This window comes from Anolis sagrei, chromosome 1 (genome assembly GCF_037176765.1).
Source record: "Anolis sagrei isolate rAnoSag1 chromosome 1, rAnoSag1.mat, whole genome shotgun sequence".
NCBI classification, from domain to species: Eukaryota; Metazoa; Chordata; class Lepidosauria; order Squamata; family Dactyloidae; genus Anolis; species Anolis sagrei.
In genome coordinates, this window is record NC_090021.1 from 150,395,921 (window position 1) to 150,413,869 (window position 17,949).

Sequence of the window (17,949 nt, forward strand, 5' to 3'; positions counted from 1 at the left end):
TCCTCCCTTGGCGGGAAAAAGTCTCGGGTTTTCGCGCCAAGGGCCTTGGAGGAGCTGAGCACAAGTGACTTCTCGCCCAAGGAAAGAATAATCGTTTCCTGTCGCCATGGCTCTCCCCACGGCAGCCACGCTGGATGACGCGGAGCTGCGAGAGGCTCAACGAGACTACCTGGATTTCTTGGACGACGAGGTGAGCGCAGAGAAAAAGGCGGGAAAGGAAGCCTCCCAGCGCCATGTAGAGAGCAGTCCTTTCCGGCAAAGGAGGAGGGCGTTTGGCGCGACCGAGGCATTGATGCAGCCTTCCTCAGGCTTCCTTTACCCATTTCTAATACTGCAAGCTTCATCGTCATTACTTTGTAGTCGAGCCACCCATAGGGAGACTGGGGGCCCTTCTACACAGCCCTATAACCCAGAATTTCAAGGCAGAAAATCCCACAATATCTGCTTTGAACTGGGTTATTTGAGTCCACGCTGCCATCTATTCCAGTTCAAAGCAGATAATGTGGGATTTTATTCAGCTGTGTGGAAGGGGCCATATAAAATTCAGATTATTTACTTTGAACTGGCAGTGTAGAGTCTTGATTCCAATTCAAAGCACGTAATGTGGATTATGTATTTTGATAATCTGGGTTATAAGGCAATGTCGAAGGGGCCTGAAATGCACTCGATGGAGGGTGGTTTCTAATGTTTTGAGAATTTGATTGGATTTTGCTGTGTTACTTATTATATTGGTTTTGCATTTTATGTTTTGGTTTTGTTATGCTTTTGTGTTATATTGTGTTTACTATACTGATGGCGCAGTGGGTTAAAGCACTGAGCTGCTGAGCTTGTTGACCAAAAGGTCGCAGGTTCGATTCCAGGGAGCGGCGTGAGCTTCCGCTGTCAGCCCTAGCTTCTGCCAACCTAGCAGTTCGAAAACATGCAAATGTGAGTAGATCAATAGGTACCGCTCCGGTGGGAAGGTAACGGCGCTCCATGCAGTCATGCCGGCCACATGACCTTGGAGGTGTCTACGGACAACGCTGGCTCTTCGGCTTAGAAATGGAGATGAGCACCACACCCCAGAGTCAGACATGACTGGACTTAATGTCAGGGGACTATCTTTACCTTTACCTATACTGATGGGCGTGGCCTCATGTAATTTATTTATTTATTATTTAGCAACAATTTTGTATACCGGTCTTCTCCCCTCCATCGGGGGACTCGGGCCGGTTTCCAACAGTAATATCACAAAACAAAAGTTAAAAACATCATATAACATATTCACATTAAAACGTTAAAACAGCAAAATGCAATCACATAATAACAATGGTCAGTCGTCATAATAAATTTGTTGTTCGTCATTCGTCGTCATCCAACCAAACGCAGAAATATTGATTGACTAGTCAAAAGCCAAATTCCATAGCCAGGTTTTCACCCGTTTTCTGAACGTCAGAATGGAGGGAGCAGTCCTAATCTCCAGTGGGAGAGAGTTCCAGAGTTGAGGGGCCACCACCGAGAAGGCCCTGTCCCTCGTCCCCACCAGACGCGCTTGTGCGGCCAGTGGGACCGAGAGCAGGGCCCCTCCAGACGATCTTAACAACCTAGATGGTTCATAGGGGAGAATACGTTCGGACAGGTAAGCCTCACCGAGTCCCCCTGGGGGAGATGGAGCGGGGTATAAATAAACTTTTTTATTATTATTATTATTATTATTATTATTTCATTATAATTATTCCTGTTCTCAGTTTCCCTTTTCCACTTTTATAAAAGCATTGGCATCAATATCTTAGAATCCACACTGACATGTAATAATAATAATAATAATAATAATCTTTATTTGTAGCCCGCCACCATCTCCCCAAAGGGGACTCGGGGCGGTTTACATGAGTCCAAACCCGACAGTACATTACAACAAAATAAAATTAAAACAAACATCACAATTAAATAAATAAAAATATAAGAATGCAATGAAACAATACAAAATATTGTTTTGCCTTGATGTTCAATAGGCAGAAAATCAAGGCATAAATCCCACAATATCTGCTTTGAACTGGGTTATCTGAGTCCACACTGCCATATATTCCAGTTCAAAGCAGATAATTTGGGATTTTACTCAGCTGTATGGAAGGGGCTGGGGCCATATAAAGTTCAGATTATTTGCTTTGAACTGAATTATGTGGCAGTGTAGACTCTTAATTCCAATTCAAAGCACGTAATGTGGATTATCTGTTTTGATAATCTGGGTTATAAGGCAATGTTGAAGGGGCTTGGAATGCACTCGATGGAGGGTGGTTTCTAATGTCTTGAGAATCCTGTTCTCAGTTTCCCTTTTCCACTTCTATAAAAGCATTGGCATCAAAATCTTAGAATCCACACTGACATATAATAATAATAATAATAATAATAATAATAATAATAATCTTTATTTATAGCCCGCCACCATCTCCCCAAAGGGGACTTGGGGCGGCTTACATAAGGCCAAGCCCGACAGTACATTACAACAAAATAAAATCAAAACAAACATCACAATTAAATAAATGAAAACATAAGAATGCAATAAAACAATACAAAATATTTTTGCCTTGATATTCAATAGGCAGAAAATCAAGGCATAAATCCCATAATATCTGCTTTGAACTGGGTTATCTGAGTACACACTGCCATATAATCCAGTTCAATATGGATTTGATACAGCTGTGTGAAAGGGGCCAAAATTGACAGAGACTTCCAAGGGCCACTCACTCCAGCCCCATTTTGCCATGTGGGAGGATACAATCAAAAGACCCCTGACAGATGGCAATCCAGTCTCTGCTTAAACATTTCAAGGGGACTCCACCAGACTTCCCAGGCAGCAGATAGCCCTTCCTGTCAGAAAGTCCTTCCTAACACTTAGGTGGAACCTTTTTCCCCAAAATTTGAACCCATTACCTAGTCTCTAGAGCAGCAGAAAACAACACTCTACTCTTATTGATGAAAACTTGAATTCCATTGGCTTTTTTAGCTGAATGAAATTTATTGCAATCAACAGATCAGACAATACAAGTAGATCCAAACAAACACTATAAATAACTATATCATACAAAAACAATACCTTTTAATACAGTTAAAATTCCCTTAAATTTATGATGTCATTTTTTGCTGACAAGCGAGCACTGGCACCAAAGCTGACCACTTGAACTGTTACCATTGGATTCTGATCCAAACAATGTATGTAAAACTCATCAGTTCTTCCAGGAACGCTGGGCAGGTACGCTGGACCGGAGCCGTATAGGGCTTTGAATTGTGGCCTTTCACATAGACTGTTGCTGAACTAGGTGTCACATTTGTTCATTTCATTGTTTCCCACCTAAATGTAGTATCTTACATTTCTCCTTGTCAAAATTAATTTGTTAGTATTGGCCCAGCTCTTATCTGTTAAGGCTGTTTGAGATTTTTGATCCTGTTTTCTGGAGTATTATCTCCCCTTCCCAATTTGTTATCTGCAAATTTGATAAGCATGCCTATTACAGCGCCCAAGTCATTGATAAAGAAATCCAGGTGTTCTGAGAACTAATGGACAATGTGGACGTCACTCTTCAAGAAGGCCTTGTGAGGGCCCATTGTATCCTGCTATTTCTCATATAATAGTTTGTGTAGTTCTTTAAACTGTTTATCATCAGCAGAAAAGGGAGGTGGTTGTATTCAATTTTCAGTGGTCGGGTGGGTGGGGGGAGGTGGTATTTAAGAATAACCTTTAATAAAACAGGGAAACGGTGTTAATTTGTGCCCTAAAGAAATTTCTTTCAGAGAGATCTGATGCAAAAACCTTAATAATACTTACTCCATTGCAGGAGGATCGAGGAATTTACCAGAGTAAAGTCCGCAACATGATCAGTGACAATCAGTACCGTCTGATTGTGAATATCAATGACCTCCGAAGAAAGAATGAAAAAAGAGCCAGGCGGTAAGTCATTTGCACGTTGCTACATGCATACATACATGTGTTGTCAAAAATTGTATTACATGTAATTGTATTCTGTATCCAGTTCGAAGCAGAGAATGTGGATTATCTTCTTTGATAACCCGGATTATATGGAAAAGTAGAAGAGGTCCAATTCTGACTCCTATTTCTTTCAGTTTGCTGAACAGTGCCTTTGAAGAGATGGTGGCATTCCAGCGTGCCCTGAAGGACTTCGTTGCTTCTATTGATGCAACCTATTCGAAGCAGTATGAAGATTTTTACATTGGGCTTGAAGGCAGTTTTGGTTCCAAACATGTGACACCTCGGACGTTGACATCACAGTTTCTCAGCTGCATCGTCTGTGTGGAGGGCATTGTTACAAAATGTGAGTGAAAAGGGTTGGGGGGAATGCCCAGTGGTGGTCTTGTGATATAGTTCATTTTGAAAATTTCTCAGGCCCCTTCTACACTGCCATATAAAATCCATATTATCTGCTTTGAACTGGATTACACGGCAGTGTAGACTCAGATAACCCAGTTCAAAGCAGATGATTTGGATGATTTGATTTGATAATCTGGGTTATATGGCAGCATAGAAGGGGCCTCAGTTGGTTTTATCTTTCACTTCTGGCTCTCATTGTTGGAGACCTTATCGTAGGGTATTCCCCTCTTTGCTAACATGTTTACAATAAAGTTAAAAAGGAAAGGAGAGGAAGGGAAGAAGCCTGATCTACATTGCATGGTCCCATTGATTTGAACTGATTTTTCCAAGAAGGAGGCATTTTCTTCAACGCGCCTAGACTTCTGCAGTTTTCTTTATTATAACACACACACACACAAACCAGAAAGAGCAATATAAAAGAAACAAACACTGATCTACTCTCCATCCATACCGACAAACAAAACAGTATACGAATTGACTTCTGCAATCCATACCAAAGACACTTTGGTATTGTTTGCTTCCTCTTTATTAATTAACTAGCATATTAATTAACCAGTATTCAAAACCCACAAGAGTTCTTTCTTTATAAAAGATAAGAATACTTCCCAATATTTATTTATTCATCTATTTATTTATTTACCATATTCTCAGCCTGGAGGCAGCTCAAGGCGGTTCACAATCAGCAACAATTTGATGCCACAACAATTAAAAAACAATTAAAACAGTCATAAAATACTGTGAAATAATATTTATGAAAAAATATCTAAAGACTTCTGTTTAAGGAGCTCTTCAAAAATCTTCAGTATCATCTTTTGTTGGTACTGTCTAGTTTTTCTATTTTTGAGCATAGAACAATCTAAGCCCCTGATCTTCTTATTTGGAAACTCGATTTAAAACAACTCTGGTCTCAACTGTATTCTTGTTTTAAATATATTTTGCATAGTCTGCTTCCATTACTGTCAGAAATATTAAAAATTAACTGGGTAATTTTGATTACAAAAGTGTGAGTCAAGCACTGAAAGTGTTAGTAGGCCAAAGTCTGTTAGAGTCAGTTGGCCAAAGTTAGTGTTTGAAGAGTGTGAGGTAAACCTCTGTGAGAAGGCCATTGTGTGAGAGAAGCCCCAGGTTGAAGGCACTGTGTGTAAAGTTACTATGTAAAGCTCCAGGTGAAGATTGAACTTTGTGTTATGGAAACCTTATTCTTGTAAATAGTACAACCATATTATTTTACTACAAAGAAAAAAAGCCGCCTATGGAAGAGATAACGTTGGTCTCTGTGTTTTTGTTTTTTCATCACTTGGGCTAATTGTGCTGGGTCACTCTGCTGCTAATAAGTTACTCTGCTGTACATTCATGGGGAGGGTCTTTTGCTAGTAAGCCCACTCGCCCAAGAATTACTTCTTACTGTTATCACATATCATCAACGTATGATAGTTCCTGCTTATATTTTGTATTCTGTCCTGTAGTTTACATTTCCAGCATGTATTAGACCATTTATGCACCTTAGGTAGTCTTATGGGGTTCAGACACTGCACATCATTTTATGAAGGTTTTTTTTCAGGATAATAGCACAGTATGTCTTTCAATCTTTTAGGGTGCTTCCCCCCCCCCCATTTCTTCAATATAATATCCAAAGTTTTGCCTTTTTAATCATACATTCTTTACCTTATTCACCTTCCAAAGTGTGTTTTGTACTTTCCAAACGTTAGGGACGAAGACTAGGTAGATGATCAAGCTTTGATAGAGAAAGCTAAGCATAGCTATGTTGTGGCTTCCCTCGAGCCACGAGGAGAGACAGGAAAGAAATAAAATACTACTTCTAATTATTATTATTTTGAATCCTGGGAGAGAATGGTCCCCAGTTCTGGTGGGTATATTGGTCATGTGTTTATGTGGGAGACACTATCATTTGGTTATTAGGTAGGAACCATTTCCTCTGTGGGTGCCATAAGATTTTGTGTCCAGAAGATTTTATATCACTTATCCTCTATTTAAAAGCTAAGGTATGAGAGTCCTGTAATGCTTTGCATCTCTGCTTAAGGTTAAACTACACTACAATTAGAGGGATTTAGTTTTCAGGGAATCTGAATTAATATGTCAGAATACAAAATGATATACTGTGAAGTAGAATTTCGTCATGAACTGTCTTATCTGACATCTTCAGTTGGGATGGGTGTTAATTGTACAAACTTCAGACTTTGCTTCCTTCTCATCCAAACACAGGCTCCTTGATACGCCCAAAGATAGTCCGCAGTGTACATTACTGCCCTGCTACAAAGAAAACTATAGAGCGTCGTTATACAGACATGACATCCCTGGAAGCGTTTCCTTCCACAGCTTCTTATCCCACTAAGGTGAACTGAGTTGATTTAATGTTCTCAAATCATCCCTTTGAATTAAAAAAGAAGTTCTTCGTAGGGTCTTTTATTCAATTATGCTTAATTGAGCTATATTCTTTCTACGAGTTGAACACCCGTTATCCAGAAAACTGAAATAAAGTAGACTCAGATAACTAACACCCATGGGGATTGGTAGATAAATGTAGTTTCTGGTTGCTTGAGAATTACTGTTTTAAAATAGGCCTAATTACATCATATTATATCCTATACCAGAGCTTTCCAAACTCTTGTGTGTCAGCTGCAGTGTGTAGTTGCATTCACAAACATCATGAGAAATGACAAAAATCTTGGAAATATATGTATGTCTTACAAATAATATATTTTTGAAAATATAAATGTAAGGTTTTCATTTGATAAGTTGTGTCCCCATACATTTCATTATTGCAATTCATGTATGCGTCCAAACCTCTTGTAAGGAGTTTTCTGGGCTGCATGGCGATGTTCCAGAAGTATTTTCTCCTGACACCTTCAATACTAATAAAAGCTAACCAATTGCAACATTCACACTTGCCTCAAGCAGACAGTTCTTTCTCCCACCCTGGATATTGTTCCATAGATATATAAACCCCACTTGCTTAGTTTTCAAGAGACTTGAAAGCACAACTGCAATATGTTCTTCTCACAACGTCTGAGGATGCTTGCCATAGATGTAGGAGAGAATGCTTCTGGAACGTGGTCATATAGTCCAGAAACTCACAGCAACCCAGTGATTCTAGCCATGGAAGCCTTTGACAACACTCTTGTAAGGAGTTGTTTTACCCACTGAATTGCTGTGTTATGAAATGTCTAAAAAGTATGTCACTGACATTAAATGTTTTGAATGCCTCAATATTCTAATTTCTATGGAGTCTAGGAGCACATTCCATTTCACCTGGAACTAATATACAAATTCTATGAGTTTATAGAAGTTGTGGAGTCTCCCCAAACCTGCAACTGCCCTCCTCTGAACTGAAATCCAGTGTGTTGTTGCTTCCAGCTTTGATCCCCCTTCCACTTGCTTTATTTTATAGCTAGAAGGAATAGATGCCATTAACCTTCCATTTTCCCAGATGTAAATATTTTGCCTTATAGTGCTTGCAATGACTGTATTCTTGGGCACAGGAAAAGAAAAGCACTCTTCTGTCTTTATGCCCTGAACACGTTTTCAGAGCTCTTATTCCCAAATAATGCAAAGTAACCCTTTAAAAATGTGTGTTGTTTAGGATGAAGAAAACAATCCTCTTGAAACAGAATTTGGCCTGTCTACCTACAAGGACCATCAAACCATCACAATTCAAGAGATGCCAGAAAAAGCACCAGCTGGACAGCTCCCTCGCTCCGTAGACATAATTTTAGATGACGACTTGGTGGATATGGTCAAACCAGGGGATCGAGTGCAGGTCATTGGGACATTTCGCTGCCTCCCTGGGAAGAAAGGGGGCTACACTTCAGGAACATTTAGGTAAACTGTGCTGTGTGCAGAGGTCCCTTGACTCGATACCATAAATTTCAGTTTCTCAGCAAGATCCGAGACAGTCGCTTGCTGTTGGCTTAGTGCATAACTGCTGTGGAGCACCACTGCAATGTGTACTTCTCATTGCTATCTAGTAGGAAACTAGATAGCAATAAAATGATGATTTCTTTTCTTTTCATGTCAGTGTTGTTTTTGGCCTGAAAAGTTCCCAAATACCTGGCTGTTTTGTTTTTATTTAGTTATTTACGACATTTACATGCTGCCCTTCTCACCCTGAAGGGGACTTAGAGCGGCTTACTAGTAATGTGAAGCATTAGCTTTAAAAAGCAAAACTATATTCTTGCCATATACAGCAACTCTCCCTCTCTCCCTCTCTCTCTCTGTGTTGTTGCACACACACATTCATGTCAGGAGCGACTTGAGAAACAAGTCGCTTCTGGTGTGAAGGAATTGGCCGTCTGCAAGGATGTTGCCAAGGAGACGCCTGGATGTTTTACATTCCTTGTGGGAGGCTTCTTTCATGTTCCCGCATGGGGAGCTGGAGCTGACAGGGAGTTCAGCCCGCTCTCCTTGGATTCAAACCACTGACCTATTGGTCAGCTGTCCTAGCACAAGAATTTAACCCATTGCGCCACCAGAGGCTCCAACTGTATATATAAAGACATATAGCTGAGTCTGGCTGTTGGGGAGTACGATAGAGCTTGAACCAACTGCAACAGTAAAGCACAAACCACAGACCTTTAAGGTATTTCTGTCACACACTTGTGTGGGGTTTTGTTGTCTGGCCATTGTAGTTGGAAGCTAGCTTTGAGCTGCATTCAATTATCAGTGTAAAAGGTATCACAGAAAAAAGTCCTTTTGTCTAGTTATACTTTTCCTACTTTTATAAATAATTGAAGTCCAGAAGCGTTCACTGGAGATAGACCTGGAGTGTGGCATTAAAACAAAAGTTTCTTCTAAAGCAGTGGTTCTCAACCTGTGGGTCCCCAGATGTTTTGGCCTTCAACTCCCAGAAATCCTAATAGCTGGTAAACTGGATGGGATTTCTAGAAATTGTAGGCCAAAACACCTGGGGACCCACAGGTTGAGAGCCACTGCTCTAAAGTGTCTGAAAATTAATATATTTGTTTGCAAGTTGTGTTGGAAGTGACTGGATTGGAAGATATTTACCACTACACTGCAAGACTGACTCTAGAAAGGTCGTAATAGGATGTCATTTTCTCCCTTTGCCATCCCCAGGACCATTCTGATTGCTTGCCAGGTGAAGCAAATGAACAAGGAAGTTCAGCCCGAATTTTCTTCCAGTGATATTAACAAGATTAAGAAATTCAGCAGAAGCCACCCAAAGGTATGTTAGAGATCGATGGTGTTAGGAATACAGCACATAGGCCAGCATTTAACAACATTCTTGGAACAGTTTTCAGTTAAAAAAAATACTGTTAAGTTGACAGTATGGCAGATCTGACTTTCTTAAGATAGCAATGTCAGGTTCTCACCCCAGGGGTGAGAAAGGCGGTATATAAATGCAATAAATAAATAAATAAATAAATAAAAGTATTTTTTTTAATCAGAAGCTGCTCCTAGAATTTTGTAAGATGGTGGCCTATAATAAATAAAAGGAATATTGAATCAATGTTTACTTCTACATTATTCTCTCAGAATGACAGTCCCCTGTGAGTAATGCTTCCTGTTTTCAATCTATATGTATATCATTTATGTGCCGCCTTTCTCCTTGAGGCAGCTTTCAGAGCAGTCAAAAATGCCCACAATGCTCACAATAAAAATCCGAAAAAAAAACAAAGCTACATCAAAGATTTTTTTTAAAATAACACAATAAATAAAATGTTATTATTTTGTTTATTTGTACCCACTTCTTCCCTCTAAAAAGAGGCCAAAAGCAACTTATAGTGAAACCAATACAATACCATTTAACACTTAAAGATTCAACCAAATATTACAATAGAATTAAATATTAACAGTATTAAAAATAAACAGTTAGAACCGATTAAAAACCTATTCGTTGCTAAAATCACTGCACCCCCTGACGTGATCTTAAACATTTCCTTTTTAAAAAGCCTGCCTGATTCAAAAAGTTTTTTAGCCTGAGAGCTTAATTTTATTTAGTTCAGGATTTTTTTGTGGCAAATTACTCAGCACAGTAATGGTATTATTCTCCTTCTCTGAATATGCTGCTTTATACTTTGAAATAAAAACATTGATTTTTGGTGCTACTTGAAATGATTATTTTTCACTCTGTAGTCACGGATTCCTCTTTCCTTCCTGTGCCATAGGATGTGTTCGACCAGCTCTCCAGGTCTCTGGCTCCCAGTATCCATGGGCATGAATATATCAAGAAGGCCATTCTGTGCATGCTTCTGGGGGGTGTGGAGAAAGTGCTGGAAAACAGAAGCCGCCTCAGAGGAGACATTAACATCCTGCTCATTGGTATGGCTGGGCACTGGAGGGAAAAAACTTTGGGTAACATTTCTAGTGATGGGAATCTTTGGGGACTGATTAATGGGAAGGTTTTCTCAGAGCATCCAGCCACCATATCCTCTTTTTCAGGTGATCCTTCTGTGGCAAAGTCTCAGTTGCTCCGTTACGTATTGTGTACAGCTCCCCGAGCCATCCCAACGACAGGCAGGGGCTCTTCCGGGGTTGGTCTGACTGCTGCAGTCACCACAGATCAAGAAACTGGTAAGAAGCATGTTGGATTGTAAGACAAAACATTGACTGCAGCTGGAAAAATAACTGGTGTTTGGCTCTCAAGTTCTCTTTTGATTTGCTTCTTGGGTGGGAACTTAATATAGCAGTGAGCGTAGAGCTCACAGGGAATTAGTGGCAGAAGATTTGCTTTTGGGCACTAGAACAGGGCTTCTTAATTTTTTCCGACTCATGACCCCTATCTGCTCAAGGAGTGTTTACAAGAATTTACGTATATGGGTGTATAGATAAAGGTAAAGGTTTTCCTTTATCACATTAGCATGACTTTAAGTCCAGTTGTGTCCGACTCTGTGTTGTGGTGCTCATCTCCATTTCTAAGCCAAAGAGCCGCCATTGTCTGTAGACACCTCCAAGGTCATGTGGCCGGCATGACTGCATGGAGTGCCGTTACCTTCCCGCCGAAGCAGTACCTATTGATCTACTCACATTAGCATTTGCAAGGCGTACTAAGCAGGCAGATTTCCCTTTTTGTGAAGTTCATCTGAAATATTTTCTGCAGAGTTGCTGACAGTGTAAATGAATGGCACTCAGAAACCTTTTACTGTCCCCCCCCCCCTTTTTTTTTGGGAATCCCAACATGAATTTGAGTTTGAGACATACTATTTACAAAGCCCTGCAGTGGACTACTGTTAATGCTGAAGCAGCCAATTTCTTGGTCTGCCACTTGTTAGACTCATACTGCCTTTTGTCATAAATAGATGGTGATTTGGATGTTTTTGTTATACTTCAGTTTTCATATTTTTCCTTTTTTCCTTTTTGAACCCTTTCATGTTTTTTTTAAAAAAAGCAGAAATGAAGGTTCAGTAAAGTGTTTGTATTGAATATCAGAAATACATACTCCGTTATGTCAAGAAACCAAGTGGATGTTGGCATCTATTACAGTTGGAAATTGACTTTTAGGGCAATTTTTGTTTTTTGCTGATCAAGCCTCTGTGGGCCTTGCACTGGTCTGATTGAATATTCTTTGGTCAACATGAGGCATCTTAGTTTCTGCCATGAATATGGAGCTTAAATATTCATTGATTGCAATAAATGAGCATTTCAGTGCATCTAGGCTGATTTGTTTTTATTTTGTCTAGACCAGTAGTTTCAGCCTGGGGGTGCCCAGATGTTTTGGCCTTCAACTCCCAGAAACCTCCCTAACAGACTGTTTTATTAATGCTTGTGGACATATTGTTTTAATTATGATTTATGTTTAATTATGGTTTTACTATTGTAATTGTATTGTATTGGCATCGTATCGTTGCCGTATGTAAGGCATTGAATTTTTTCATTATTTGTGTGTAAACCACTTTGAGTCCCCCCAGGGGTGAGAAAGGCGGTATATAAATACTGTAAATAAATAAATAAATAAATAACAGCAGGTAAACTGGCTGGGATTTCTGGGAGTTGGAGACCAAAACATCTGGGGACCCATGGGCTGAGAACCACTGGTCTTAGAGAAAAGCTTCTTAAAGTAGGGGTCTTAACCCCAAACAGAGTCACGTAAATGGGTAGTAGGGGGTTGCAAAACATTTCACCAAAAAGCATGTGGACAAAGAGAAGGAATTGGGCTGCTGCTTGAGAAAGTGGACAAGTGTTTGTATACTTATGTTTTACTTGCCATCCCCTGCCACGCATTGCTGTGGCCCAGTCTGGTGATCTGGAAAATAAAGTAATGGTTTGTAATATATGTAATATCTTTATGCTTGTGGGTAAACAGTATTCCTTGTTGTTTCTGTGTCAATGTTGATGTGGAGATTGTCTGGTTTGCCTTCTCTGGAACGTGCAACATATAGTTGTCCTTCTTTAAGGGTCCTTTTCAAATCTATGATACTATATCTGTGTGTGAATCATACACATATATATATATATATATATATATATATATATGGCTGGATGGCTCTTGGTCAGGAGGGCTTTGATTATGTTTTCTTGCCCTGATGAAGGGATTTGGACTGGATGGCTTTAAGTATGGTGGTTCTGTGTGGGAAGTTTGCCCCAATTCTGTTGTTGGTGTGATTCAGCATGCTCTTTGATTGTAGGTGAACTATAAATCCCAGAAACTACAACTCCCAAATGTCAGGGTCTGTTTCACCCAAACTCCACCAGTATTCACATTGGGGCAAATTGAGGATTCGTGCCAAGTTTGTTCCAGATCCATCATTGTTTGAGTCCACAGTGCTCTTTGAACTACAACTACCAAACTCAAGGTCAAGGCCCACCAAAACCTTCTAGTATTTTCTGTTGGTCATGGGAGTTCTGTGTGTCAAGTTTGGTTCAATTCCATCGTTGGTGGAGTTCAGAATGCTCTTTGATTGTAGGTGAACTATAAATCCCAGCAACTACAACTCCCAAATGACAAAACCATTTTTTTTTAGTGAAGGACTTATATTGGGTTGTTAGGTGTCTTGTCTCCAAATTTGGTGTCAATTCGTCCAATGGTTTTTGAGTTCTGTTAATCCCACAAACGAACATTACATTTTTATTTATATAGATACCTATAAACCTTGAGTCATGCACAAATTTCTTGAGTGGAAAGGGGTCATGAGTAGAAAATGTTTAATAAGCCCTGGTCTAGAGCAATAATAATAATAATAACAACAACAATAACTAACAATAACAACAACACGTTCTGCCACTCTTTGTTTTTGTGTCATAGACTTGGAATGATAAACATTTGTGACAGTATTGGGACTTATCTGCCTTGTAATTCTGCCACCTAGTGGAGCTTCTACATTTCTTTTCACAATGAATGCATATTCACTCAAATAAAAATGCCTGTGTTCATGTGTGTATACAGAAACATGGTCTTAATATTCTCTCTTCAGGGGAGCGCTGTCTTGAGGCAGGTGCCATGGTCCTGGCTGATCGGGGTGTGGTTTGCATTGACGAATTTGATAAAATGTCTGATATTGACCGTACAGCTATCCATGAGGTTATGGAGCAAGGCCGTGTTACCATTGCCAAAGCAGGCATTCAGGCTCAGCTCAACGCACGCTGCAGCGTCCTGGCAGCTGCCAATCCAGTGTATGGCAGAGTAAGTACCATATATACTCTAGTATAAGCCAACCTGAATATAAGCCATACATCTTTGACACTACACATTTTATTTTACTTTCCAAGAGTCAAGCAGTAAAATTGCCGTTTTTGATTCCTCCTTACAGTATGATCAGTACAAAACTCCCATGGAGAATATTGGCCTTCAAGACTCTTTACTGTCTCGCTTTGACTTGCTGTTCATCGTTTTGGATCAAATGGATCCAGAACGAGATAGAGAGATCTCAGACCATGTCTTGCGAATGCATCGTTTCAGGGCGGCTGATGAACAGGATGGGGATGGTGAGTGTTCCCTGTTCCTTTCTGTGTTGACAAATATGTCAAAATGTTACGCAAAGTTATAATTTTCTGGCCCTTCATTTTGTTTTCCCAATCGTCATAGATGTTATATTGCCTGTGTGCAGTCAAGGAAGGTTTCCTTAACATAATAGCCCAAAGGACAATTTAGCCCCACCTAACCAAAATCCAGCCTGGGAGGGAAAGGGGAAATCAGATTTTGCCTATGTGTGTCACATTGATATTGAATACATAGAAAAATGGAAGACTCCTCCCTGCTATAAGCAAGGGAACAGTCCCTGCAACTATGGAAGTACAGCTGTGCTTGCAATAAACTTTCCGATTCTGATAAAAAGATCTGAATAAAAAGCAGGACTTGTAGCTGAAGTGGAGCTTCACTGCATGGGCAGATGATGAAAATTGTGTTTCACACTAGATGGATCAATTGTAAGCTTTAGTAAAGCTCAGGGGTCCTCAAACTAAGGAATTCATTCATTTTTTTTCCAAATTATAATCCGGCCTTCCAACATTTTGAGGGACTGTGACCTGGCCTTCTGTTTAAAAGGTTTGAAGACCTCTGGTAAAGCTTCTATAAAATAGAGGTCTCAGGGTCCATTAGCAACAGCAGAGTGGAACAGAATACAGAAGACGTTCTTATGTCGAGAGGATGGCCTAAGGAAGGCACACAGTGGCTAAGAGACCTCCGAGTGTTCTCGGCCATTGCCTGTTTTGCTTCCTCCCAGCATAATGCCAAGAGGACAGCCTAAAGATTGAGGGAGGAGGATCGGGACTCACCGCATGTCTTGTTTTCCTCCTGGCATAAGGATGGGGTGAGCAGCCCTGACCTTATTTGAGGAGGACAACTTGAGGATGACCCTGATCCTTCATGTGATGAATGTATGTGATGGTTGACAAAATAGATTTGTTGCCCTAAGAGGCTTACAGTCTACAACAGGCACAGGGAAACAGAATTTTCTGTATCGATAATTGGAAAAAGAAGTGGATACATTCTTGTTTCAGTTAGACATATTTGATTATTAGAATGAGTTCAGACAAGTGGGGCTCTTTCCTCTCTAGGACAAGCTGCAGAACTCTAAACGTTAAATGTAATTATTAGAGGCATGAGAACTATACAATTAGGCCCAAAGTTTATTTCCTATCAGCACGATGTGCTTCATTTTAAAGCAGACTTTGCAGAGACATGTCAGTATATCCCAAATGTTTTCACTGTTTTTACTAAAAACAATTGCTCTCTCCCTACTATAGCAATAAAGAACGATGTGTTTTTCGTGTGCGAAAAGTGCAGCTTGTGCATGTTATCATGTGGTCCAGTGGCCTAGTTGGATATCATTCAGGAACTCTTCCTTTATATTTGCAGCCATGCCGCTAGGAAGCACAGTAGACCTTTTGGCTACTGACGATCCTGCTTTTGCTGTAGAGGAGGACCAGGAGGTACAAGTGTATGAGAAACATGATGACCTGCTGCACGGGCCTAAGAGGCGGAAGTAAGCACTTTCTTCAGTAGCCTTCTTCATTGAGGATAGTCTGTGTGCATTTATTTGTTAAGAATATTAATTACTCAGATATTTCACCATGTAATAATAATAATAATAATAATAATAAACTTTATTTATACCCCGCCACCATCTCCCCAAGGGACTCGGAGTGGCTTACATGAGGCCAAGCCCAAACACCACATCAATAAAACAAAAGGCAATAAACACAAAATAATAAATACAATACAATTAATATAAATCACATATAACAATAACCAATAAACAACAACACATAAAGAATTAAAAACCTGTGGCCAGGCCAAATGTAATAGTTAAAAAAAATCAAAAATTTTAAAAAATAAACACTGGGCATGAACAAGGTAGGATATATCTGGTATAGGGTTTTAAAAGAGATGAGGGAGTGCAGTCAATCCTAAACCAGTAGTAAAGTGCATTCTGAGGACATATTGCTGGGAATTTTCCTTATTCTGGGAAGGCACACTGGAACGGCCACATTTTCAGGTTCCTCTTAAAGACTACCAATGTTGGGGCATGCCTGATGTCCTTGGGAAGTGAGTTCCGGAATCGGGGGGCCACCACCGAGAAGGCCCTCTCCCTCGTCCCCACCAATTGCGCCTGCGAAGGAGGCAGGAGCGCAAGCAGGGCTTCTCCAGATGATCGAAGAGATCGTGTGGTTCATACACAGAAATGCGGTCACCATGTAGACTCTCAGAGCTTTACAGATCGTTAATTTAACAGTTCCATGACCTCTGGCTTACAATTGAAATAGGACACAAGAAAATGGGATGGCACTGAGGGAGAGGATTAAGCCCAGCAGATACTAGCTCTTTGATGGAGTCAGTATGCTTTACGGTAGTGGCCTCTTGGATGGAGAGGGAGCTATCATTTGCTTCTGGGCCTGATAGAGCTGAGCCTGCTTCTTCTCCCTCCACAGTCAGGCACTTGGGGGTGGGGGGAGGGAGGGACTTTCATCTGCTTCTGGGCCAAGGCATGGTGGAGCTGTACCTGTCTCCTCTTCTCTCACTCTGAGGCCAGGGCAGCTGGTCAATGATCTACCACGTGTACTAATTCAGAATTTTCTCAACTTGAAATGAAACTGATAAGTGTTGAAGAAAGTGAATGAGGGAGGGAAGTTGAATGTTTTACATGTAATCCTAAGGAAGTGTATTTATTTATTTATTGCTTTGTTGTTCTTACGTATTGGGACACTCCTTGAGCTATGCGTATTTGATTCTTAGAAGTGTTAAACCTGGTATCTTTGCAAGTGGGGCTCATTTATTTATGAAACTTGGATTGCTTTGTCACACAGAGAGAAAATAGTAAGCGTGGCATTCATGAGGAAATATATACATTTCGCCAAGATGCTCAAGCCTGTCTTGACTGAGGAAGCCGCTGCCTTCATAGCACAGGAATATTCTTCTCTTCGCAGTCAGGACCAGATCAGCTCAGATATTGCCAGGGTGAGTAGCAAGTGGGATTGCCTTATGTCTGTTATAACAGGCTGTGCTTTTTATTTAATTTTAGTTTGTTAAGTTATAATTCGTATTTATATGTCGGGTTATGTGAATTTTGTTAGTATGGATGTGTTGTTGTATTCGGGCATTGAGTCCACAGCAGACACTCTGCTGGCTGTTGAATTGGATCACACGTCGGACACTTCCCAAGTGTCTAGGACTGTGTGATGTTTCGGCGAATCATACATGCACATCCCAGTAGGGTAGCCTTCTGCAGCTGGCAGATGGTAATTTTGTCAGCGCCGATTGTGTTTAAGTATAGGCCAAGGTCTTTGGCACTGCACCCAGTGTGCCGATCACCACTGGGACCACCTTTACTGGTTTGTGCCAGAGTCTTTGCATTTCGATTTTTAAACCCTCATATCGTGTCAGCTTTTCCAGTTGTTTCTCTGCAATCCTGGTACTGCGACATCAACTTTGTTTTTTAACACAACCGTGAGGTCAGGAGTATTATGCTCCAAAACTCTGTGTATCTGAATCCGGAAGTCCCAGAGAAGTTTGGCGTGTTCATTCTCTATAACATTATTATTATTATTACTAGCTGTCCCCTGCCACGCGTTGCTGTGGCCCACTCTGGTGGTCATGGCAGTTCTGTGTGGGAGGTTTAGCCCAATGCTATTGTTGGTCGGGTTCAGAATGCTCTGTGATTGTAGGTGAACTACAA

At 40.5% G+C, this 17,949-nt stretch overlaps 1 protein-coding gene across 1 annotated transcript in view; it reads left to right on the forward strand.

The window, feature by feature from the left end:
* The window catches only part of MCM3 (minichromosome maintenance complex component 3), a 32,960-nt gene continuing 15,011 nt past the window's right edge, over positions 1-17,949 (forward strand). The window contains exons 1-12 of the mRNA XM_060784736.2: positions 1-190; positions 3,813-3,925; positions 4,099-4,307; positions 6,587-6,717; positions 7,965-8,203; positions 9,455-9,563; positions 10,507-10,660; positions 10,781-10,912; positions 13,750-13,958; positions 14,086-14,260; positions 15,633-15,759; positions 17,081-17,231. Of these exons, the coding sequence (XP_060640719.2) occupies positions 107-190; positions 3,813-3,925; positions 4,099-4,307; positions 6,587-6,717; positions 7,965-8,203; positions 9,455-9,563; positions 10,507-10,660; positions 10,781-10,912; positions 13,750-13,958; positions 14,086-14,260; positions 15,633-15,759; positions 17,081-17,231 (1,833 nt within the window). The 5' untranslated portion in view covers positions 1-106. The remainder of the gene's footprint in view (positions 191-3,812; positions 3,926-4,098; positions 4,308-6,586; positions 6,718-7,964; positions 8,204-9,454; positions 9,564-10,506; positions 10,661-10,780; positions 10,913-13,749; positions 13,959-14,085; positions 14,261-15,632; positions 15,760-17,080; positions 17,232-17,949) is intronic.